The sequence below is a fragment of the Metarhizium acridum genome (assembly GCF_019434415.1).
Source record: "Metarhizium acridum strain ARSEF 324 chromosome Unknown scaffold_141, whole genome shotgun sequence".
NCBI classification, from domain to species: domain Eukaryota; kingdom Fungi; phylum Ascomycota; class Sordariomycetes; order Hypocreales; family Clavicipitaceae; genus Metarhizium; species Metarhizium acridum.
Genome location: NW_027094020.1, coordinates 2,237,239 through 2,260,167, shown reverse-complemented (window position 1 = coordinate 2,260,167; position 22,929 = coordinate 2,237,239). Strand labels below are relative to the sequence as shown.

The 22,929-nt window shown below is 51.5% G+C and overlaps 7 protein-coding genes across 9 annotated transcripts; 5 read left to right on the top strand and 2 right to left on the bottom strand.

The window, feature by feature from the left end:
* Positions 1-569: 569 nt before the first annotated feature.
* J3458_009344 (uncharacterized protein) lies at positions 570-3,744 on the top strand. Its single transcript, XM_066119725.1, has 5 exons — positions 570-1,775; positions 1,858-2,431; positions 2,488-2,747; positions 2,827-3,119; positions 3,202-3,744. The coding sequence occupies exons 1-4, from the start codon at positions 1,361-1,363 to the stop codon at positions 2,967-2,969; spliced, it is 1,392 nt and encodes a 463-aa protein (XP_065975521.1). The 5' UTR covers positions 570-1,360; the 3' UTR covers positions 2,970-3,119; positions 3,202-3,744.
* Positions 3,745-7,076: 3,332 nt separating this feature from the next.
* On the top strand, positions 7,077-8,178 carry J3458_009343 (uncharacterized protein; the record flags this gene model as incomplete). Its single annotated transcript, XM_007809041.2, has 2 exons — positions 7,077-7,401; positions 7,463-8,178. 2 exons carry the CDS (start codon positions 7,077-7,079, stop codon positions 8,176-8,178), a joined length of 1,041 nt encoding a protein of 346 aa, XP_007807232.2.
* Positions 8,179-8,524: 346 nt separating this feature from the next.
* J3458_009341 (uncharacterized protein) lies at positions 8,525-11,811 on the top strand. The gene is made up of 3 exons (XM_066119724.1): positions 8,525-9,028; positions 9,148-9,430; positions 9,498-11,811. The coding sequence occupies exons 1-3, from the start codon at positions 8,714-8,716 to the stop codon at positions 10,298-10,300; spliced, it is 1,401 nt and encodes a 466-aa protein (XP_065975520.1). The 5' UTR covers positions 8,525-8,713; the 3' UTR covers positions 10,301-11,811.
* Positions 11,812-11,977: 166 nt separating this feature from the next.
* On the bottom strand, positions 11,978-12,325 carry J3458_009340 (uncharacterized protein; the record flags this gene model as incomplete). The annotated part of the gene is made up of 1 exon (XM_007809043.2): positions 11,978-12,325. One exon carries the CDS (start codon positions 12,323-12,325, stop codon positions 11,978-11,980), a length of 348 nt encoding a protein of 115 aa, XP_007807234.2.
* A 222-nt stretch (positions 12,326-12,547) lies between these two features.
* On the top strand, positions 12,548-14,768 carry J3458_009339 (uncharacterized protein). 3 transcript variants are annotated; one of them, XM_066119723.1, is made up of 4 exons: positions 12,548-13,062; positions 13,161-13,237; positions 13,302-13,519; positions 13,653-14,768. In XM_066119723.1, the coding sequence occupies exons 1-4, from the start codon at positions 12,689-12,691 to the stop codon at positions 13,695-13,697; spliced, it is 714 nt and encodes a 237-aa protein (XP_065975519.1). In that variant the 5' UTR covers positions 12,548-12,688; the 3' UTR covers positions 13,698-14,768. The 3 variants fall into 3 exon arrangements, with proteins under 3 accessions (XP_065975519.1, XP_065975517.1, XP_065975518.1); XM_066119721.1 differs by having other exon boundaries at positions 13,588-14,768; XM_066119722.1 differs by having other exon boundaries at positions 13,302-14,768.
* Positions 14,769-15,980: 1,212 nt separating this feature from the next.
* On the top strand, positions 15,981-20,381 carry J3458_009338 (uncharacterized protein). The gene is made up of 3 exons (XM_007809045.2): positions 15,981-17,564; positions 17,650-19,917; positions 19,997-20,381. Exons 1-3 carry the CDS (start codon positions 17,141-17,143, stop codon positions 20,134-20,136), a joined length of 2,832 nt encoding a protein of 943 aa, XP_007807236.1. The 5' UTR covers positions 15,981-17,140; the 3' UTR covers positions 20,137-20,381.
* Positions 20,382-20,866: 485 nt separating this feature from the next.
* On the bottom strand, positions 20,867-22,046 carry J3458_009337 (uncharacterized protein). The gene is made up of 2 exons (XM_007809046.2): positions 21,673-22,046; positions 20,867-21,497 (listed from the first exon to the last, which is right to left on the bottom strand). Exons 1-2 carry the CDS (start codon positions 21,864-21,866, stop codon positions 21,044-21,046), a joined length of 648 nt encoding a protein of 215 aa, XP_007807237.1. The 5' UTR covers positions 21,867-22,046; the 3' UTR covers positions 20,867-21,043.
* Positions 22,047-22,929: the final 883 nt, after the last annotated feature.

Genomic DNA, 22,929 nt, shown 5'->3' with positions numbered 1-22,929 from the left:
GCAGGACTCGGCATGTGGCGAGATGGATACGGCCAGAGCAAAAGCTAAAACTGGAAGTAAATTCGGCAATACATTCAGATGGGCGGTCCGGCGACTTGGAGTTGAGGGAATCATAATTTGGGAGCTTTTACTGAGATTTCTAGGTAGCATTATCCCATATTTGTTAATCATATTGGTTCAATAATGTGATGGTTGCCTGCGATGTCGTCCTTAGCTGTGTACTCACCTGACGGGGCGTACGAGGCATGTCTAACAGCCTCGGTGTAGTCATACCAATGGCATGCCTAAGGACAGGCAAAGGGCATGGCACGATGGTGAAACACGACTCTAGTTGTACAATAGATCTGTGTCACTGCTGTTGTTGTACTGTCCAATGGCTTGTCTAAATATCCTTAAATGTCTGACCTCGGCGACTTCGTATAAGACATGGGCCAATAATTAGACCTTGTTGGCTGTCCCGATACGGACTTTATTTTCCATTATGATCAAATGAGACACCTGGGCCGCATTCAGTGGATGCGGAGGCGCATCGGTTTATCGATCTTTGGCGACGTGACCTGCTACTAATACGTGTATGAGATGCTAGCTTTGGGTACTAGGACTTTGTCGTCATGTTGCCATGGAATTTGGGGCTTGGTTTGGCCATTTTCGTACGGCCCTCGTGCATGTGTGCGCTTTTACACCTTGATTCTTACTTGACAATGGAATGCCAACGGGCGAGAATGGCCCTGGTAGGAAATGATTGGGCGGTCGTCGATTGCATGTCGGACGTACATGATGACTGGCGTGGACAGGCGTGGAGGACTCGCGACCAAACGATAGGGAGCGGCAGGGTGGCAGAAGTCGACCGGTCTGGCCATCCTGTCCGGGGCCAACTGGATTGAAAAGTAATTGGACGCCACGTGAGGGTGTGGTGTCCTTTATTGTCCTTTTCCTCTCGCGGCACTAATGCGAGTTGCCGTCGGGAGGCGGGAGGGCTGTCGAGGGGCACATGTGAGCATTATAATTATACATCCGGATCCTTGTATGCGGAGAGGTAGCACCACCACATTGTTGTTCCTCGGTACCGTCGTTGGTGTGGAATGCCTCCAGGAATATGCTGACGGCCTATCGTATTTGCAGTGAAACCCCGCTCTTCGATCTCGTCATATATTACAAGGCAGCCGAGCTGAAACTCTTCTCACTTTGCAATAGTTTGTGGTCCAATCAGTGTGTTGCTGAGGCTTCTATGTGCGGTCCGTCCGACTTCACATCAGGCGCTCATTCAAAAATATAACCACATCATGTCTGGCGAAGCCTGCTGCTGCAAGAACTTGTCGTTGGGGCCTAGCGAACACAAGAACCTCACTCGAAAACAACAATGACGACCAACGTGGCACGCTATGTTTGTGCCAACGTCGGTTGTGGCGAGGATGGAAAGCTCAGGTGCAAAAAATGCCAGCTCGTCTGTGTAAGTCTCCTCAGACATGCGCGGGAGGATTGGCGAACAATGAGGCTGACCACAAACTCCACAAAGTACTGTGGTGTGTCCTGCCAGAGGGAGCATTGGACATCACATAAGCTTGACTGCAATTCTCCATTGCTCAAGTCGACTTGGCGGCCGCAATGGGAGGTCGAGGGCCGCAAGCCTGCATTCATGAGATCAGACACTCCAGCGCGGTCCTTCAACCACCACAAGAAGTATCTGTGGGGAAACATGCCGGCGTTTGATGTTTTGAAACTTGAAGTCAATGAAGGCAAGGCTTACAAGGGCGACCTGGACCTTCTTTTCGCCGGTATAGTGTCTCTCTCGAACCATCTGGACGTGTTCCATGCCCTGATGTTCAATGAGAATTACTGATTGGTTTTGGCTACTAGCTTCCGGAGATCTGAGAAATGTGCTGAGGACTATTGCTGACCTTCCCAACGACTTTTGCGCACGAGTCTCTGTGGTTGTGAACGACCGCGATTTTGATATAGTGGCTCGGAATGTCATCATGCTGCTACTGTTGTTGATGGATGATGACCCCCAGAGGGCAGCTGACCACATTATACACACTTGGTATTCCGCTTTTATCACCGAAGAGCTCAGTCGCACACTTCAGGGCCAGATCTTGAAACTGGTGGAAGGCGTATGTCACGAGACTACGCAGAAACAACCGAACGATCTGTTTCCAAAGACCTTTTCCTTCAAGAGGGGAAGTGTCCGGCTCGCGCTGACCAAGAAATCATGGGACGCTCTACAGGGCATCTTGAAGCCAAGCAATCTGACCCTACAGAAGGCGCAGGATGTTCGCCGGGCAGTCACCCTGGCTCCTAGCAGAGCCGACTACAGAGAACGGGCCTTCTTCCGACAGGATCCAAGCAGCCGGTTCGCGTCGTTCAGGTTCCGCCGCGATGGAATCCTGCTACCATTCGGCCTCCCCAGAAGCCCGTTCAATGTACCTAATCCGTAAGTACGCACACCACGTGGCAAACGATACGAGAAGAGACTGACATTTATCGGAGCACCTTGTTCACGGGTCTCGGTGCTTGGCCCATGATGGATTCTGCTGAGCCCCTTCACGGCTGGTCGCTTCAAGAAGTGAGTCAAGCATTTGGCGCTGCTGCCAATGATATACTCGGCAAACTGTACTACTCCTTGCTGGACTTGATCGGAAGTGTACACTGCAGACTGGGTCATGTGAATATTTCATTCCACCTCTGGAATCTCGATGCTGCTGTTCTTCCACAGCATCTCAGGTACTATGAGGTTCGATCGAATCGAAGTAAGCCCCACGCATTCATCAGTTGTATACAGGGACAACCTAAAAAGCTAGGCCACTTACGCATTGGAATAAAACATAGACGTCCAACATTGCCGACACACCATACCTTGGACCAGAAAGATGCCTCTCTCTTCTAGGCACCCTCCTCAAGGAGCCACAGACCAACCCGCACGCTACGCTCATCACGCTCTTCATGAACGCAGTGCCCGAGACAATGACTAAGATGGATGAGTATGCCTCGCTGCCGGAAGAACTGAGCCAAGTAACGAAATACCTCACACCCAGCTTCTCCATCGCACCTTATGACGCAGATCGGCTGAGGATCGATTCCTGCCGCGATCTGGTTCGCAACAACGATAAATACTTTGACAGGTACGCTAAAGTCTTTCACCTTAGACGGGTATTATGAACCTTGACCTGTGGTTAAGGGGCTGACATGTTCTTTTCGTGCTAGATACATGGAATCTTGTCGGTTCAACGAGTTTTCTGCGCGTTTGAAGCTTGAGATGAAGACGCGCCATACCATTATTGATAAGTGGCCGCTGCGTATCAGGAAGAGGCCGAATCAAGCTGGGGCCCAGGAGGAGTTTATACGCGTCATGGGCTCCGGGCATGAGGGGTGCGAAAGATACGTCGAGTGGAGGGTTAGTGGTTGATGTCTTTATTTTCTGCGGACAGGGGATTGACGACATAGGACGGTGAGGGAGCTGCTGGTCAAGTATAACTGTAGCTTGATCAAGACAAGTCTAAGCATGGGGAGAGCGCTTTTTCTGTGGTGTTAGAAACGAGCCTTTTATTTGAGGTGTATAGCTTGAACAGCGTAATGGACTTTCAAATTGAAAGAAGTAGGCTGATATTTCCGTCTTCCAGTCGGGATTCTGTTTCCTCTTTTTCTGCGTGGACTTGCTCGAAAGTACTGTTAACTTTCGTGAGAGGGCTACCGGGGCGAAACTCAACTTTCCATTCTGGGATGAACTCGGCGCAGCCCAGGGCAAGCCGTGTCCAAGGTCAGGAGTGGGAATGGTCATGCTTTGTGAAGGTAATTGGTCTGTGCATGAGTAAACGTCTTGAAGCTATCATTTGGATGATGCCGAAGCCATTGTTTGTGATAGAGCTACTCAATCCGAATTCCATTGATAGCAAAGTTAAATGCCCGGTTTTGCATGCTCGACATGGGAAACCGAAATACCAGTAGTCGATCAACCTTTTCCCGGGTGTGAAATCCCGCCGCCGCATAGTTTCATGGTTAGATGGCCTGTTTACATCTGACTTACGAATTGCAAGCAACACCCAAGTGGTGAAGTAGAAACAACAATGGAGATACAAGCTATATCGTGCATTTCGGTGTCCAAGTATAGTCGTGCAGTCGGGATTGGTTTATGCCGAGCTTTGCCAGTGAAGTGTAATGTCGATGGACTGAAACAGCCCGTCCACTGACGATTGATTGACACCGAAAAAAAAACAAGTCTGAATGAAGATTGTAGATGCATGCTAGTCTCTTTCGAGTCAGATCTGAAGTAACTGATCTGTATAGTTGATCCGACTTGGTGAGTCAAGCCAAAGAAGCTGAGCATTTATTCCGAGCCTTCTTCAGAGACTCATGACGAAAGGTTGTCTGTGGAGTATGGGTATCTTGGATGCAAGGAACGGCCAATCTGAACCGCGCAATTGGGACCGCAGGATTTCGGATTTTGTCGAGTCCTAGTTATTTGTTTTGCACAGAAACGGATAAGAACAGTCAGTCTCCCCCCTTGCGCAACAGCCTCTACTTTTTCCGAGGGAGAATCCGACCAGACCAAATGCTGTTTCTCTGGTTGGGATTCCAATAGTCTGGATTTTGGGCGAGGCGCTCTCCTTTTCGTCCCTATTGCCATGTTTTTATTTCCTTGGTGCAGTTTTATACAACAGCAACTGTGAGAGGCCTGAATATGGCGTAGTCACGGGATATAGTGTGTCTTGCGAAGGGCTGAGGGCCTCCAAGGCGTTGAGCTAACACCCCAATTATAGCATGTTCTTGCTTCTCAAATGCTTGAAATAAGCGATGCAGGAGCCAAGGTTCCCGCGGGTGCAACAACCAAGATGCCTCGCAGATTGGCGCGGCCGTGCAGGGTATGAACGCGGCGGCTTCAATGGTCAAGAGTACAGACTACCAATTAGGCTTGCACATATTGCCGTGCATGCGTGGGTGTCTGGAGATCCGTGTCGGGAGCACGTCGCGGGCGCCAAGACTTCAAAATTGGTTTGCTTGAGATCCACTCTGGGCGCTTCGGTGGTGGTTGACAAATCAATATCCCAACATTTGGAGGAATACTCCGTATATGTTTCCCATCGGGATGCCAGAGTGGTTTTGACGAGACTTTTCCGTCGTCGCGTGCTGAAAAGACGAGTGGTATTGAGCTGCCTTGTCAGAGCTATTCCCGGCTTCGATGATGGCTTATTGTCGAAATTTAAACCCTAGGCGCCAAAGTCCTGAATAAAACGTCCGTCCCATTAATAGACGTCTTCAACTGCGTTAAAGCGCAAGTGATTCGAACTGACTGACCTGGAGGCCGGTAGATGTGCATGCGAATCGGGCGGCGAGAACGAGGGAATGAGGAGTCGTTACCACGATCCGAGCATTGCGTTGGCTTGCACTCACCGAGACTGGGTGCATCTAAACAACAAGAGGAAGGAAGGGTTGACTCTCTCTTGCCTCTCAGCCAGGACCGATGACGCCACGCTTTGGCCACATGCCTCGGCCCTTGCAAACAAAGAACGCATACTCTCCCTAGCTCAGTCACGACAAGGCCAAGGCCATCTATCTTGCAATGTTGCCCGCTTGCTAGCCAAGCCCAATTGATCCGTGGACTAGACCAGACCTCTTTCTTTTGTTTGCGCTATCAAGAATGTAGTACAACTGCATAACTACAACCTCCCAACCCGCCTTGGCACAGTTCTGGACTCAACACGGGATGCGGAAGCTGTGACTCGCAATGCCCAGCAAAAGCAAAGCATCATGGCTTATCCAATGAATTAGCCGGCGAAACCCTTTGTCATGACCGCTATCGAACGCGCTCAGACGTTGGTTGCTTCAATATATTTGTCGTTGACATTTGTATCAAACGGATAACGGCAGCCAAGGCGCCAGTTGACTCGTTCCTCGTGACGATTGTCTCGAGTACACGATTTGCTAACGAATCAATTCGCAGAATAATTTTCATCTTGCAACGAATGACCAAGGCAACGTGTTTAGAAAAGCAAATGCCTAATAAAGGGCCGCAGCTGTGACGAGGCTTTACCTACCTAGGTGCGCATCATCCTCTCGGCTTCCCGGCCGGTTTGGGCCAGGTACGAGTTCCCAACACCCCCAAACCAACATTTCATGCTTGGCATCAGCCAGGAACAGGAGACCCAAAGGCCGACAAATCCCTGCACATCCTTCTAGTTAATTTGTCCCTCCCAGATCTGTTTCCAGCCAACCGTACCCGCTTGATTGTCATGGGAGTGCCACATCCCGCTTCTGCGGATTACTCCCCACGCCACTCCACCACACCACCAATGTGGAGGCCATTAGCTTCAGTGTTGGTCGTGGTGCTTGCAAGTGCAACAATATTTGGGACTAGTGTTGCACAGTCGCCTCCTCTTTGAGAGCTAACGCGCTCGTTAGCTACCCTCTAAGCAATCCCTGCATCAATATGCCTTCCTGTTGGTCTGGCTTATATCCATGAACAAGAGGTTGAGTCCCGTGGACTTCGCTTTGCCTTCTCGGGCCATACCTGAACCGAAAAGACGTGCCTCGCCTTCCAACCAACGGTTGAACCATCCAGTCGCTTGGTTCTGTACATAAAAACGCGTAGTCCCAACCTCTTGCTGCTGCCAGCAATGTGCGCATCTCTCTCCCACTTCCCTCCATCTTCAGTTCATCTATTCTTGATGCCGAGCGCTGGCTCTTCAGTTTCCAGTGCCAACTTTGATACTCAAGATGGGGCTCCTCTCACTTACTTACACCCGTCCCCAGCATGTGGAACAGCAAAGCTTGCAACGCAGCCGGGAGACACTATCTGATGAGAAGACTGATGGCTCCGTCAAGTCAGGTCGATCTGGTTACTCGGCTGGTATACCGGACTCGCTGAGTTTTGATAATGTTATGAACGGTGGAACTTGCCCAGTAAAGCTTCCCCGCAAGATAAAATTCATTTGCCGATAACAAACTTGATCTGACCCTTTTTTATTGCTAGCCCATGACTATTCGCGACTTTATGAACTATCTGATCTACATTGAGCACTCTGCCGAGAACCTTCAGTTCTTTCTTTGGTATAAAGACTACGTCAAGCGGTTTCACGAAGCAAATGCCCCCGATATCTCTCTCGCGCCTGGCGTGGACACAGGCCATGGAAGACGAAGCAGTTGCCAAAATTCGAAAGGAGCACGCTAAGAAGACACGTTCACCCCCAGAAGCTGCTTCAATCTTTCGGGGGACAGACTTTGAGAAGCAGGTCCCAGATATGCCTGAGAATGCCCTCAACCCTTTCAACAGCCCTCCTCAATCCTCCAATGGCTGTAGTGATAAAGGTTCAATTAGTGCGGCATCACGTAGCCTGCCAATTGCGACGTCTGGCTCGTACAACTCGCAAGCTGCTGAGGCTTTCCAATCCGCAGGTGCCAGATTGCCTTGTAGGTCTACCAAAATTACGTCCCGGATGCCCATGAAATGTAATATACTAATACTGGACAGTCACCATCCAGCCGTTTAGGGATGAGGTAAATCGGGTCATCGCAACATACATCATGAATGGGGCTCCTCGACAGCTCAACCTCGCCTCCTGGGAACAGAAGGCTGCTGCTCAAGCCCTATCGCATACTACTCATCCTACTGCCCTTCGTGGCGTGTTCAGGACGGTGGATTCTTCTCTGCGACAACAAGCGCACCCCAACTTTGTCCGTTGGTCAATTTGCAACGGTAATCCTGCCCGTGTCTTCTTCGCCCGCTTTCTTGGAATATTCCTTATAATTGCTGGCTTTGCCATTGCCATCCCGATTACTCTTAGCAAGCTTGGCCGCGGCTACCGTGCTGTTGCCGCTATTGCGTGGGTTTTGGGCATCAGCACTTTAGTTGCTGCATACAAGGGCATGTGTGTTGTCTTGCATGGCATGCACCACCGTCATGTGCGACCTTGGGAACTTTTCGTGCAAGATGATGGAGAGAAACCGAACAAGCGTAGCTTTGACTCGTTTGGAAGTCATAACAGCTATGAAGATGAGCCATGGGTCGTGAAGTACGAGAGGCGAAATGTTGTGCGCAAAGTATTTGACCGCGAGGTTTGGATCCAGGAACCTGCATTGAGACAGATCCAGGATACCATTTTTGTTCAAGCGCTTCTTGCATCTGTTCTTCTGAGCGGTGTTTTGGCTGCTATTTTTGTCGCTGTACCTGAAGGACACTTGTTCTAAAGGCCAAGTGGGGTGAATGATGTCTCGTGTGAAGTAACGGCTGTAAAAATAAACACATGACGATGATGACGATGATGATGATAATAATAATAATAAATGTATCTATAAGTAATGGGTGGCTGCTATGTAGAAGCCAAAGTCTCGTTTTGGTTATGAAATGGGCCGGCCTTGTTGAGTAACTTGAGTTGGTCCGTCCGCATGGGGAAGTTGCCGACGACCCGTAGACGTCGACCCGTAGACCTCGGCCAACCGGGTCGGTTCCTTATCGATAAGTGCATTCATTGGTAAAGGTACTGATTCACTTGGCCAAGTTCCCACTTCCCCTCCACATCCCTCTCTCTCATCAGTGATTGAACTGCCACAACCTGGACGGACCAACGGCTCAGGAGCTGTGCCTCTACATGTTCTGAGCTCTCAACAATATTTCGCTAGCCACACGTGAGAATGACAGGGCATCGTTGAAGTCGACTGACTTGCCTTGTGACATCCACAACAAGCACGACGCCACGAAATCTGCAAGTCTTTGCGCATTCATATGACGCCCGCCGTTGAGCATCGCGACGCGGCCGGTGGTGGTACCGCCGCCGGTACAATGCGGCAGCCTGTGACGGAGGCCGAGGTGTCTAGGACTGTGACTTCGACTGAGGAGATCAACAACACCATTACCAGGCCGGGCAGCGTTAAGATCAATGTTCAAGGTGCTTTTATCGTTGATCCGGATACATCTACCCCAGCGGTGGGCAGCACGACCAACTCCCAAGGCAATGGCCGCGGAAGCCCGACACATCACGAGACGAGCGATATCCGATTGCCAAACCACACTGCCGTGGTCAGCCATATTGCAGTCGATGTCAGTGCCTGCATATCCCCCCCCCATCCCCCCTTCTTACTGCGCTGCGCGGCAAGAATTGGAGACTTGAAGTGTGGCCCGAAAGACCCATGCGCTAACCCAAACCCTTCCTTGGATAGATTGGCGGGTCACTCATTAAGCTGGTGTACTTCTCCCGTGAGGTGCATTCTATGGACCCCGGTGGCCGACTAAACTTTCAGATCTTCGAGACTGATCGAATCGACGATTGTGTCGAATTCATGAAGCACCTGCGTGACATCCAATTGGCCCTCAATGGCTCCAAGCCTGGAGAGCTGTGTGTCATGGCCACCGGTGGCGGCGCATACAAATTTTACGACAAGATTCGAGATGCTCTCGGCGTTGACGTGCTGAGAGAGGACGAAATGGAGTGTCTCATTATTGGTGAGAAGCTAACGCGCAGTACTGTATTCGTTGCTACGCCAAGACTAACAAGTAGGTTCTGCAACAGGTCTTGATTTTTTCATCACGGAGATTCCCCGCGAGGTCTTTACGTACTCTGAGACGGACCCTATGCACTTTGTGACTCCGAGGGAAAGGATATATCCTTATCTTTTGGTCAACATTGGGTCTGGGGTATCTATCCTGAAAGTCGATGGCCCTCGGTCTTACCAACGAGTTGGCGGCACCTCGCTTGGCGGAGGTACGTTATGGGGTCTGCTGTCTTTATTGACGGGCGCTCGAAACTTTGACGAAATGTTGGAACAGGCCGGTCACGGTGACAATGCCAATGTCGACATGCTTGTCGGCGATATCTATGGCACGGACTATGGCAAGATTGGGCTCAAGAGCACCACCATTGCATCCTCCTTTGGCAAAGTGTTTCGCAAGAAGAGCTTGGCGGAAGCAGCCGCCGCGGCGCACAAGGATCAACCAAACGAAAAGGCTGGTCCGATGCAGTTGGGGTTTACAGAAAGCGACATTTCGAGGTCGCTACTATACGCCGTGTCCAATAACATTGGACAGATTGCGTATTTGCAGTCGCAAATACACAATGTATCCGACATTTATTTTGGCGGCTCATTCATCCGCGGCCACCGACAAACAATGAACACTCTCAGTTATGGTCTGAAGTTTTGGAGTAAGGGGGAGAAACAAGCTTATTTCTTGCGGCATGAAGGCTACCTTGGCGCCGTCGGCGCATTTTTGAAGCGGCAACCGAAGAACTGGGGCCGTCGAAACAGCCTTGAGGGCATGGAAGAAATGCTCGAACTTAGGAAGAGCGGAAAGGTAAAGGAAGCGTTGGCATTGTAATCAGCATTGGCCGTCACATTATCATCTATTCTTGGATATGGCCGTCCAAGTTTGATCAACCTTTGGCGATGAAATACTGGAGGCAGCTCTTGAATTTTTTTTTCTTTTTTTATCATTTATGGAAGCGTCTCCTACGACAGTACCGAAGCGAGGGCATTACTACATCGCATGGGGAGGGAATGAAATAGTCCTGTCCCAGTAGCTTATCAATTGCCTGAAAATATGTACATACAAGAAAGGGGCAAACGATTGGATCTACATGGACATAGAATTCTGGAGCACACTGCGGAAACCACATTTTTGCAGAGAAATCATACAGAAACGGTTTCAACACATGATTGGAATATAAAAAAATAGCTTTTGTAATACTACTTCTTGTCATCATTTTCTACCCCGTTCTGATGATGCTATGCTCCCGCTCGCTCACACTCATCCAAGACAAATTTCTGGGCCACATGATTGAAACAACTGCCAAGAATGAAACAAACCTGCTGCGCTAACAGCCTAACAACCAATGATGTACAGTACCAGGCGTCTCTCAATTCCTGAGCGTTTGCGCAGCAATACCGTCATTTGATTCCCATTTTCCAAGGATCGCGTCTCCTCCCTGTGTTGCGAACCGCATGACGTACGGATAGTCGACAAGAGCCTGTTGCATTACACGTTGCCGGCGTTTTCTTCCTATACTCCAAACGCATTCTACGCTTTAATCGCATACGACGAATGCTGACACCCTCTTCCAACGCCACGATGAGAATTGCGCTCGGGCTAGGTTGCTGCTTTTGCATGGCTCGTAGCCGCCCATGAGTGTGGACCTGGTGCGGCAATTCCCTGTGGCTACATCGCGGATATAACGAGGAACTAATTGCGTGCAGGAAACCAGTGTGGTTCGGAAGAATGCTGCGTCGACAGAGATGGGAGCAGGAGCTGCCAAGCTTTGGCGCAGCTGGATGAGCGATGTGGTGAGTTGCACTACTTGACGGACAGGACGTTACCTTGATACGGATGCTTATATCCTGGGTTAGCGACGGGCCCTGTTAACGGAGTGTACATGGGTCGGTGTCCCTGTGATGGCGGGATCGATTGCCAGTTGGGCATTTGCATTCGAGTATGAGGTGTGTGCTTTGCAAACGCCAGGACGCGATAATGACTATATTTAGGTGTGAAGCGTAGTATCCTATGATACCTCGATGCGGAGCACGTTGGTAAATCGGAGGCTTGTGCTATATCATGAAGTGTCTAATATACATATGAGTACAAGTTTCGTATCTGAGGGGGTTGAATGTAGACGCATTGAATTGGTTCATGGTGGTGCTGTTCATATAGTGATGTGCCTCATGTCCAACACACTCACGACTACAACATCAGACGGTTGCAAAGCGTGACAAATTTGTGTCGATGTGAGATTTGACAACTTGTCTCTATACGAGAAGGGTTGCGAGGTGTAAGAAACGTGGATGCGAAAAAGGTAAAAAAGGTGGCACGGGCTATTTCTTGGAGGCCGTCTTCTTATCCTCCGACTCTACATTGTGCGTCTCTGGGGGCTTTGGCATCCCCAGCCTTTCCAGAATCGAGCCCATCATCTTCTCCACCTCCTTTTCCTCCTCTGGCGAGAAGTTGCCCGGTCTTCGTAGCGCGGCCTGCGTCCGCTCTCTCAATTCGCCAATGTTGCACAGATCAAAGGAATACGCAAGCCCGCCCGTCAACATGATGCCGAAACTGGTGACATTGAGCTGTCGCCAGCCCCAAGGCTTGCACGGCCATGAGCGATCTCTCCCCCGGATCAATGTGAGGCGACGCCCGGTTGGATGAGTAGAACCTGGGGTAGCTCTCCAGTTGGCGCCGCAGCACGGCCCTGCGCGTCACGGCAACAGAGGCGGCCATGAAGCCGGCGCCGGCGAAGAGAAGACCCAGCTGCTTCAGTTTTCGCTCCGACGGCGATAGCGGCGCCGGCACGTGCTGCCTCGACGATGATGCGTCCGATGAACCCGGGAGTTGGGACATGGCTGTGGAAGCGTAGGCCATTGGGCGCAATCTGGGGGGCCCGATGGGGTGAGCCGAATGAGGGAGGACGATCCAATGAAGGGGTCCTTGTGGTGCGGCGGTCGCGTTACGCTTCTTCGCAGAGGTATTTCGTTGTGCCGAACATCAGTGACGGTGTGGTTGAGTTGAAAAAGCGAGTTGAGGAAATACGATGTGGTTGAACCGCTGAACCGCTGCTGGAAGGAAGCTGATTGATTGGTGCACTGGGCCTTGAAGTACGACTTTGCAGTTTGCACCAAACGGCAACGCCCCGCCACCCAATCAACGAACGACATCTCAAGACTCGGATATTCTTCTGAACCTGCGTTGCGCCAAGGCTTGCCGTACACGCATCAGTACCTTACAATGCCCAAGCCAAAGTCAGCGAAGCCGTCAAAGGGACACACCACGACCTCAACACCAACCAAAGCCGTCACCCTTCCGGACTGGCCACAATTCAAGCCGCCATTGCCCGTCGTCGAGCTGACGCCTGAATTACATCCCGCAACGTCAAGAATCGCAACAATCGCCTCCTTCTTCCCCAAGTCTCTCTGCAGAGACTACGTGACGTTTCTCAAAACCCTGCCACTACAGACGACTCCCGGAAAGCCCAAGCGCGGGGAGGCCGTCCGAGTGAATGATCGCTTCCAGGTCGACGATGCAGTCTTTGCGAACAGACTCTGGGAATCTACGGGGCTGAAGGAGGCACTAACTGGAAATGAGGACGTTCAAAACCTTTGGTAGGTCTCTTTATTGCTGCCAAGAACGAAAATTTTGTTTCATGTGCGCACCGGCCGAGATTGACATGCCGACATGCTGAGTCCATTTTCATTCACAGGGGCGGAGAGCCCGTTGGCTTGAATCCAAACATACGCGTCTACCGATATTCCAAGGGCCAGTATTTCGATTGTCATTGTAGGTGTGTTTCCAATGCTGCTGCTGCGTCTTTGCGTCACCTGTTGCTCACGTGGTGCTGCAGATGACGACTCCAACAACTTGACTCTTGCCACGGAACCGCCCACGCCTGTACGCACGACCTGGACTCTGCTCTTGTACCTCACATCCTCCGCCGAAGGCTGCGTTGGCGGAGAGACTGTGTTTTACCCGAATGATCGGAAACTGCCCTCGGAGGAAATTGCCGTGTCGTTGGAAACCGGCACTCTACTGCTGCATAAGCACGGCGACGACTGTTTATTGGTACGTCCATGTATGTACGCAGCGAAAATGTTGGCAAGACCAATGACAACTGACCGCCGTCGTAACAGCACGAGGGGCGGGAGGTCAAGTCGGGCGAGAAGTGGGTTCTGAGAACTGACTTGTGTGTCAAAAGATGAGAGGCGCAAAGATACCCAGTCCGAAGACGGAGCCTAGCTAGCCGGGTTTCTGTTAGATGGATTCCGGGCTTGGTTCCCGATTCATGCACCCGCTGCCATGCGACGGTGTATATTCGACCAGCGCGCGTAGAGGTCGTTGGAAGGTTGTCATCACTTTTATTGAAAACTTCTACTACCCTGGTGATGGGCCAAATCAGCCTTCTGGGAGTAATCGACCGGCATGGCAAGGCATTCGCTTGGGGACAGATTTCACATGCCAGGCTGCAAATGGTTATGTATAAACGAGTGTAGCTAAAAGTTTGTCCTTTTAGACGCATTCTTGACCAGTCTCGAGGCGAGGGCATATCGATATTGTGTGAGCCGACTAACACTACACAACGCTCCAAGACCAAGGTCCACTGATGGGTTAATGCATAATAAAATGGTAGTAATCTTGACTGGGCTGTAACGCATTATCCGTCATCAATTAACCAATTCTCCACACCTCACCCTGTCTTGATACTTTTCATAACAATGGGCGACGGAATTGGCGAGCTTCTACCCGCATGAGCTGGACGCATAAATGTTTCGACAAGCTCTATGTAGTACCCTGGGCCAACATCCGAAAGTTGGCAATTCATATACCTCCTCCTTTGTTTAGCTCGCAGTGCCTTGTTCCTTGTGTTCTCCTGTAACAAATCACCATTTCACTAAAACATGTTCAGCAAAGTCACCAGCAGCGGGGGCTTGCCTTCCCTTCCAAGTCGGTATCCTAGGGCTGGATTGTAGCAATGAACTTGGCTATTTGCATTCGACTAACGCCGTTCTAGGGAGCTTTCATGCCAACTTTCTCCTCCAACTTGCTCATCCGGAGGCCGAAGAATCGAGCTGTTGAGACCCAGAAACGGTTGAACTTGTCCTCTTTGTCATTCTGGTGTAGAGCTGGGTTAATGTTGACCTTGGAGGGCTGCTTTGTCAGTGGGCCCATGCCATTAATGCAAACATCGACGAAAGCCTGCGCTAGATCTCCGACTGGGTCTTTTGTCGTCCTCATGTTTCTAATCAATCGTCTTTGAACAAAAGGGAAGCTCCATGTTGAGATGGTTTAGATTCGGTATGGTGAGGGGTCATCGGGCCACCGCCTTGATCAAGCAACATTGTGAATGGATCGGATGGCTGCCTTGGCACCGTTATCAAATTATCGTGACACGGCAAATTTACTGCATAATATACACGGCGAAGGGTTTGGTTGCTCCTATACATGTGGCTTGGTTCTCTGACAGTCAAGTTGCGGCGCGCCAATCATGTCACGCCGCACCTTATGGAATGGCAGATATACCAGGCATCGGGTGGAAGAGGCGCCATCCGGCGGCTACCTCTTTACGCTTCTGCATGGACGACAGTTACTTTGTTTGAAGGGCCAGTATGATCCGAACCATTTTGTTACAGGAATCCTCAACGTTGGCGGATAAATGCCCCTGGCCAATCATGCTGGCCAGATGCTGGCGAGTGAAACCTGCAAAACACAGTGGTAACGCCATTGGTTCATGCTTGTGAGACTCAGCCACGACATTTTATTCTGGCGGTCGTTGTCCTGCTCCAATCAGCGCCGGCGGTTCACCGGGTATGGGTAGGGATCTGGGTTAAATTGCGTTTGTGTTATGTGCCCTGTACTCCGTACTGCCCTAGAGAGACACCGACAGCAGGGTTCGGTATTACCAAGGAAACGACGAGCCAAAATACTACGGCAAGTCTTGAGATGAACAGTCGACAGCGAATTCCAAAGCACGTTTCGGTAGTTATCAAGGAAGAAGCGGGAGCCAAGAGCGGCGAGCTGCGCATTGATTGGATGGTACTCCGTAGGCGTTCCTGTATGGACGTCAGACAGGAAACTGTAATACGACTAGTAGCAAGTCCATGCTCACCGTGGCTCCTCCCATGTTGAGAGAGGACGAAGCTTGGAACTCACAATCTAACCTGATGAATATATAGGTCCAATTTCCTGTCATCAAATGAGCATGCTCCGTCAAATTGGCCGATGCCACGTTCAATGGAGGTGCATGGATGGGCAGGGTTGGAAGGAAGGGTTGGAACGCTCAGGCTGAACAGCTGCAGGTACTACCTCTAACTTTAGAAGCACGGGGCTGGCAGGGACTTGAGGTCCTTTTTTTGAGCACATGGCCAGTTGAGCGACACCACAGCGGCCGTGGTCAGCTGGTCTTGTTGATCCAGTTGGCACGCGGCAGATCGGAGGTGGACGCCGTTGGCATTGCATCTGGACCAGTTGACATTGTCACTTGGTTCGTCTGCGCGACGCTGGAGGACCAGCAAGCAGCCAGCAACCACCGGACGGTAGAAGTAGTCTGGTACTATGTAAGCTACTAGTAGTCCTCTCTTTGTACAGAGTAATGTCGCATGCCTGCCCCCTTTTTCAGCCCCTGCAGCTTCCCGCCCCTCACCGGCGTGGACATTTCTAACGTTGGCGCCGCCAACCATCAACCCACCACTTATTGATCGTTGATCACTCGGATGCTCCTTCTATGCCGCAAACTTTAACGCCTGGTGTCTAACGTCAATTGCGGCAAGTCTCCTTGGCAGCGGATAGCTTGGCTTGGGGAGCTCGCATCAATCCTCGCTCTTTCCCTCTTGAGCGTCGGAGCGCGTGTAAGTAGCAAAACTTCGGCTTGGCTCAAGTGTTCCATCAGCCACCGTGACATCCACCACTTCACCCACTCAATCCATCTTGACCTCCACCTTGGCCGAGCAGAGTCGATCAAGTACAATACCTCACGGCAACCACTCTCTGTGCGCTTTCTCCCTCTTGCTCAATTATCCTTTTCTTCTCGTCCAACACGTCCGGTACCTCCCTGGCACAAGACATAACGACTACACTCTAGCTTTAGCACCTCCATCGGCTTGCTTGCTCCTTGTCCCCCACGCCTGCCCGAGTAGACATTTCTCAGTTCCACGACGACAGATCACAGCTCATCGCTCCACGACCCAGTCGTGAGGTCGCCGTCACCTCTGTTGCGTCTGGCGTCTGCAGACACGCTGGCGAGTTCACCGTCGAAACTGTCGATTTCGTGCGCCCCAAGTCGAAACACCACCCGCCCCAGATTGACGTCGGACCGCTGCCTTTGACACAAACCGCTTCTCGATGCCTTGTTAAGCCAGTCGCTGTGAAACCGAGGAAAACTAACATAGGCTCTTTTTTGCCCGTATTAATTTTGTTCTTTTTTCTTTCTCTCTTTTCTCTTCCCCTCTTTCCGCGCCTCCCCTTATCGTGTTCCGCGCCTCAATATCTCTTGGCGACTCTCGGTATTTGCGTGTGCTGTGTGGGTGGCCTGTTGTCTCGGATATGAGTTATGCGGTATCTCGTCGTCTTCTTCCTCGATCATATATAGCTTTTTAAGCAGACAGCAATTCCTAGTCTTCGACGTCGAACGAGAAAGCGCCCCGTGCACATCGCCACCTTTCATCAGGACCCTGACACGGAACAATCGACATGGCCTACCATGGAGGCTATGGAGGAGGTGGAGGTCAGCGACCGTATGCTGGTCCAGCGGCACGCCGTCCTGCACCCCAGGGAGGATATAAGGAAGCTCCCCCACAGCAGCAATTCGGCGGTCGACAAGCTTATAATGATTATCAAAATGGATATGCCTACGACGGCCAGGGAGGAGGCTACATAGACGATGGAGCTCAACGACATCAAGACAATTATGTGCCTGGCCCGGGAAGAGGAGGTCCAATGCCTCTGTTTGCAAAGGAAGGTGGCCCTATACCTCGTCCTGGAACTGCTGATGGCACCCGGAGAGGTCAATATTCACAGGGTAGAGGCATGGGACCAGGACCTGGTCGCGGCATGCCACCACGAGGTGGTCCTCCTGGAGGGCGACCTGGTCAATATCCCCAAGGAGATTATGGCGGTGAGTTATCGCACGGCTAGGAAGATCCTGCGCATCTAGAAATATCTGTACTGACGCTTCCACTTTTGCCTTGCCTTTTATACAGGCCGAAGACCGCCCCCGAATCATCCAGCGGCCGGATATAATGGCTATGACCAGGAACGACAGCTGGCTGGCCAAATGTCAGCTATGGATTTGAATGGACAACGGTCAAGAGCCGATGGGAGATCGAGCTATGAAACAGCACGAAGTCAAGACCAGGGCTATGGGGTTCCGCAACAAGGCCTGCCTGCTGGACAGGCTGGTGGTAATTTTGGCCATTATGATGATTCATACGGTGGTGTGCCGCAGCGACACGCAGGACACGAATTCAGCCCTCCAGGCAGGAGCATGACGATGCCAGTAAACGATTTTGGTTCCTCACAAAATATGCCCGCACCGCGACGAGTAGGTACAACACCTTTCAATGGAGTTTCCGGAGCAGGAAGCGTGCCAGCAAGACCTGCAACAGCCGGCGGCCATCGCCCTCCTCCACAAAGGATTTACCCAGCAGATCGTCAGGCGCCGGCCGCGGACCCTTATGGTGGTGGCGCATACAATGACGACCGAGGGGCATACGGCGGCGCTGCAGCACCAACAGGACAGGCTGTTCGCCCGGGTCCGTCATCGTCTGTTGACGATTTGTACGATTCATATTACGACGGGCCCCAAGCCAGCGGTTCCGATCCGCGGAATCAGTACGGATCTCAGCCGGCCAGGTCTAGTTACCCCGATTTCGAGTCTGCACCTGCCGACCCAGGCCGTGGATCCTTCGACCAGTCAATGCGTCCCGCGACGGAGCAGACGCAGCCCGGTGCGCACGGTATGCCGAGACTTCATCACGCAAAGTCCGAGGCCAATTTTCACGAACCACAAGCTGCGGTCTTTGAGATGGCTGGTGATATACCTTCCGTGCCCCCTATGCCACAAGTGAAGCCCTACCAGCCGGGATTCGGCCAGGGATATGGTGCACCGCCCGCTGGATACGACCAGTTGCCTCCCCGAGGACCCAGTGCGCCTCCGGGTCCCATTCAAGAAGTGAGGGCCGGGGGTGCCATGGGGATGGCCAGGCATGGCGCAACGCCGTCGACGCAAACGAATGCCGATAGCCTTCCTTCACATCCTACGCCGGTTCGTCCAGGGTTGATGGCTAACTCCGTGGTGAATATGAATAACCGACCTCCCCCTGTTCGAAACTACGGCGGTGTACAGCAGCAGCAGCAACCGCCCCAACAATACAATCAATCCCTACCGCCTCAGCAACAGCAACAAGAGGCCGGGCATGTTGGAGGTGGATATCCCGCTTCTGTGGAAGCAGGACAGTTTCAGGAGCCAGTGACGCCGCAGGAGCTCGAACGTCTGCGAATGGTTATTAAGGTGAACGCAAACGACCAGGAATCAGCTCTGCGTCTAGCGAAACGCCTCATTCAAGCTGCCGATGTGCTGGCTCCCAAGCTGCCTGACCCTAAGCAGCGGATGAAGGCCCGTGAGAGATACCTCATGGACTCGCACAAGGTTCTCAAAAAGCTTTCCAACGCACAAAACTCAGAAGCCATGTTTGTTTTGGCTGATAGCCTCGGAAAGGGTCTGTTCGGCCATGAGCCAGATAACAAGGAAGCCTTTACTCTGTATCAGTCAGCGGCCAAAATAGGACATGCTGCTGCTGCGTACCGAACCGCGGTGTGTTGTGAGATTGGTCATGAAGATGGGGGTGGCACGCGCAAAGACCCTCTCAAGGCGATGCAGTGGTACAAGCGCGCAGCGACGCTTGGCGACCCCCCAGCCATGTACAAGGTAGGTATGATTCTCCTCAAGGGACTGTTGGGTCAGCCTAGAAATCCGCGCGAGGCTGTAGGCTGGTTGAAGCGTGCTGCAGAGAGGGCGGATGCCGAGAATCCGCATGCGCTCCATGAGCTCGGACTGCTCTACGAATCGGCGCAACCTAATGACGCCATTGTCCGAGACGAAGGCTACGCCCTGAGCCTGTTCCAGCAGGCCGCAGATTTAGGCTACAAGTACTCACAGTATCGGCTTGGCTGTGCGTTTGAACATGGGGCTCTTGGCTGCCCAATTGACTCGAGGCAATCTATCTATTGGTATTCGCAGGCAGCTCAGCAGGAAGAACATCAGTCTGAGCTCGCGCTTAGTGGATGGTACCTGACGGGAAGCCCGGGAGTTCTGAACCAGAGCGACACAGAGGCGTACCTCTGGGCAAGAAAAGCGGCTGTGGCCGGCCTGGCAAAGGCTGAATACGCGATGGGATACTTTACAGAAGTTGGGATTGGCGTCCCTGCCAACTTGGAAGATGCAAAACGATGGTATTGGAGAGCTGCTGGTAAGTTTTTTTCAGACACTTTTACACGTTTTACTAACCAAGCTACCACTTGGATGATACTGACGTTCTACGTTATTAGCCCAAGACTTCCCCAAAGCGAGAGATCGTCTTGAAGACCTCAAACGTGCAGGCAAGGGCGGACCTTTTAGACCTCGGGAACGACTTTCACGCAGTAGAATTGAGAAAGAACGACAAGACGGGGAATGTACGGTAATGTGAGAAGACGACCAATGCTGCGTTGTAATCGGCCAGGAAAAATTCTCATGAAGGGAGAACTGGGAGTCTTTTCAGGCAGGAGTTTTTGGCGTTGTATTTCTCTCCGAAATGGAGACGAGCATTAGATGCACCAGGAGGCGGGTTCTTTTGCAGGGAGATAGGAGGTGCGGCTGGCATCGATTACGAGATATGATGCTTGTATGAAGTAGGTGATGTATCAGTAGGTGGGAAATATATTCTACCAAAAGGTTAATCAGATGGCGACTGTGATGTTTTGATGCTGTTGACGTCTTGCTGGAGGATATAATATGGCATGGAGATGGTGCAAATAATAACGACGGCTATGCTTCATTGCTATGACGCCTTGGGCATGAATTTACAGCTAGTGTCATAGTGCTACTTTATTATAATATACTGTAGCGGCGCTCAGTTTTTTTTTTTTTTTTTTTAAAAAAAAAAAAAAATTTTAACTTTGGCCAGTCAGAGTATGCGATATGTTCAACTCTAAGTTCAGTGACGGTAGAATAGATTTGGGAGGTCGGGCGGCCGCGTTGCGTAGACGAAAGAAGGAAGAGGGGTGTCAATGCATTGGCACATCTTTTATGAGGTTTCTTTAGCTGGCGCTTTTGTGGTGTCGGAATATTTCATACAGAGGTCGGGCGTCATGATGTAGAGGTAGATCATACTCTAGACACCTACATTATAACTGCTGATGGTTCTGGTGTAAATTGTGGTCAGATATAAAAAGCTTGTCATGTTAAGAATGGTCAGTGGAGTGGCTATATCCTGGTACAGATTAGTTGTTGATTCTATGAAATATGGAATAGTAATAGTACAAAACACGTAGTGATGGAAGCCGCGCTGACGAGGCGGCGTTGGTATCAAGGAACAGATGTACTCCGTGGCGTCCTCATTTCCTGCTGCCGAATAAGCCGCCAAATACAGATGACCCCGGACCCCCGTCCCCTCCACCGCCGCGACCTCCATGCCGGCGTGCCTCGTGCTGAATCCATTCAATCAAGAACTGCCGATCTGCGAGTTTACGCCCATCCGTGACCCTTGTGGCTGTCTGGGCTTCACCGGCGTCGAAGCTCAGCAGCGTGGGGATAGAGGTAATCATGTAAGTCATGGCCAGGTTCTCAGAGTACGATGAGGACGACATAATGTCAGGGGCATCGAATTCAACAGGTGCAAAGGCCACGCCGCCTTCTGCCTCGCCTGTGCCGGACTCGACTAGGGATTGGATCAGGGGAAGGACAGTACGGCACGTTGGACACCATGATGCTGTCCAGAGGGTCAGGAGGGGTGTGCGGGATGAAGAGGATAGCGAGAGGTATGTATTGAAGGAGTCGGGGTTGCGAATCCTGTTTTGTATTTGGATAATTGCTGCTTGTTAGTCAACCGTGATTTCGTACTTTTGGTGCATGCAGATTTGGGACTGAAGCGCGGACCATACAATGCCGTTGAACCCCAAGCTGGTCTGATACCAACGGCTTGACTGTAGATCTGTTGTTTTTTTGGGCATGGGGACGAACTTACGGATTGTAGACCTGGTTCTTGGGCTGACGAGCAGGGGTCGTGGACTGGAAGGCTCTCAGAGATGCGGCTGCATGCAGTGGAGGATAGTGAGCCCGCGTGACAGAGGTCCCGCGCACCGCCAGAGTAGCCGCCGCAGCCTTGGTGCCAAGCCGAATTGTACGGGGCGCGATGTTGTTGCTGATGATGGGGTGCATGGCGAAACGGCCTCGAGCTTGGTCGAGTCAAGTGTATGTAGGCTCGTGGGTGTGGTGTTGAATCTTTGATGGTTGCCAACGTGGGCGGATGATGGACGACGCGCCTGGTGGCTGGTGACGTCTTCTTGGCGGTTTACGAGGCCAAGTTGCATCAATTCTCCAACTTGAGGGGCTCACGGGTGGACTCGCAACGGCTTTAGAGTTGGAACGGAGCTTTCTAAGCGACACGGTTCTTCAGCGATGAGGTCATAATTGGCCTGACTGGAGTAGGGTCGTCTCAACTGATGGTTGACCGCCAACTGTCGTCTTGGCTGCATTGACATGGTCGTTATATCGTACAATAAGTTATATATGTTCCTAGGTGGTTATTAGCTTCGCTCTGGGGTCGAACCATGAGATGCTTCGTAACCTCGTCATTATTATTGATAGGCTGTCACACCAGTCAATCACAGGAGGTCAACGTCCTGTCCGAACCCCGTCGAGCCCCCATGCCATGGAACTGAGGCGGCAGCCTCTTTGGTCACAACCCCGCAAATCTTGCAGCGGTGTCGAGAAGGGGTCTTATGATAGTAGCTCCGTATAGAAGTTGGCTAAACGGCTTGACAGCCCATGGCGGGGAGCCGCAGCAGCCGTAGGAAGGACGATCTCTTTCTTCCACAAGTCAGCACAAGCTAATCCCTGCAAGCAACTATGGTCAGCTACCTAGGTAGTCATTGAATTGCCGGTCCCAGTCTTGCGAGATGGGGAGGACATCGTCATTGTGCATACCGAAAGCTTCATGTTTACCTGACTCGCATCTCCCAACATTGGCGTGTGGGAAAGTACATGGCAGTTATTACGGCCGTTAAGAGTGAAGACCCAGCAGGTAGCAACAGTAGTGATGATTCAAACTTGCTATCAATTAATCACGTCTCTGTGTAAATATTTGCACCCTCAAGAGCAGTGGAGGTGTCGACGTGCCACTTGTGTGTTGTGTGCATCGCTCCTTCCCCCGAGGCCTCGAGATGGATGGCGGGGGAAGGAATGACCGGTAACCCCGAGTGCTGTGTGTAGGGGTCTCTGC

Coding starts and splice junctions, on each gene's coding strand:
- J3458_009344 (XM_066119725.1), top strand. CDS start 1,361: ATGACGACCAACGTGGCACGCTATGTTTGTGCCAACGTCGGTTGTGGC. Junction 1,776..1,857: donor CCTGGACCTTCTTTTCGCCG/GTATAGTGTCTC, acceptor TTTGGCTACTAG/CTTCCGGAGATCTGAGAAAT. Junction 2,432..2,487: donor CCGTTCAATGTACCTAATCC/GTAAGTACGCAC, acceptor CATTTATCGGAG/CACCTTGTTCACGGGTCTCG.
- J3458_009341 (XM_066119724.1), top strand. CDS start 8,714: ATGACGCCCGCCGTTGAGCATCGCGACGCGGCCGGTGGTGGTACCGCC. Junction 9,029..9,147: donor TCAGCCATATTGCAGTCGAT/GTCAGTGCCTGC, acceptor TTCCTTGGATAG/ATTGGCGGGTCACTCATTAA. Junction 9,431..9,497: donor AATGGAGTGTCTCATTATTG/GTGAGAAGCTAA, acceptor GTTCTGCAACAG/GTCTTGATTTTTTCATCACG.
- J3458_009339 (XM_066119722.1), top strand. CDS start 12,689: ATGCCCAAGCCAAAGTCAGCGAAGCCGTCAAAGGGACACACCACGACC. Junction 13,063..13,160: donor GAGGACGTTCAAAACCTTTG/GTAGGTCTCTTT, acceptor TTTCATTCACAG/GGGCGGAGAGCCCGTTGGCT. Junction 13,238..13,301: donor CCAGTATTTCGATTGTCATT/GTAGGTGTGTTT, acceptor GTGGTGCTGCAG/ATGACGACTCCAACAACTTG.
- J3458_009338 (XM_007809045.2), top strand. CDS start 17,141: ATGGCCTACCATGGAGGCTATGGAGGAGGTGGAGGTCAGCGACCGTAT. Junction 17,565..17,649: donor TCCCCAAGGAGATTATGGCG/GTGAGTTATCGC, acceptor CCTTTTATACAG/GCCGAAGACCGCCCCCGAAT. Junction 19,918..19,996: donor ATGGTATTGGAGAGCTGCTG/GTAAGTTTTTTT, acceptor CTACGTTATTAG/CCCAAGACTTCCCCAAAGCG.
- J3458_009337 (XM_007809046.2), bottom strand. CDS start 21,866: ATGCACCCCATCATCAGCAACAACATCGCGCCCCGTACAATTCGGCTT. Junction 21,498..21,672: donor AAGAACCAGGTCTACAATCC/GTAAGTTCGTCC, acceptor AATACAAAACAG/GATTCGCAACCCCGACTCCT.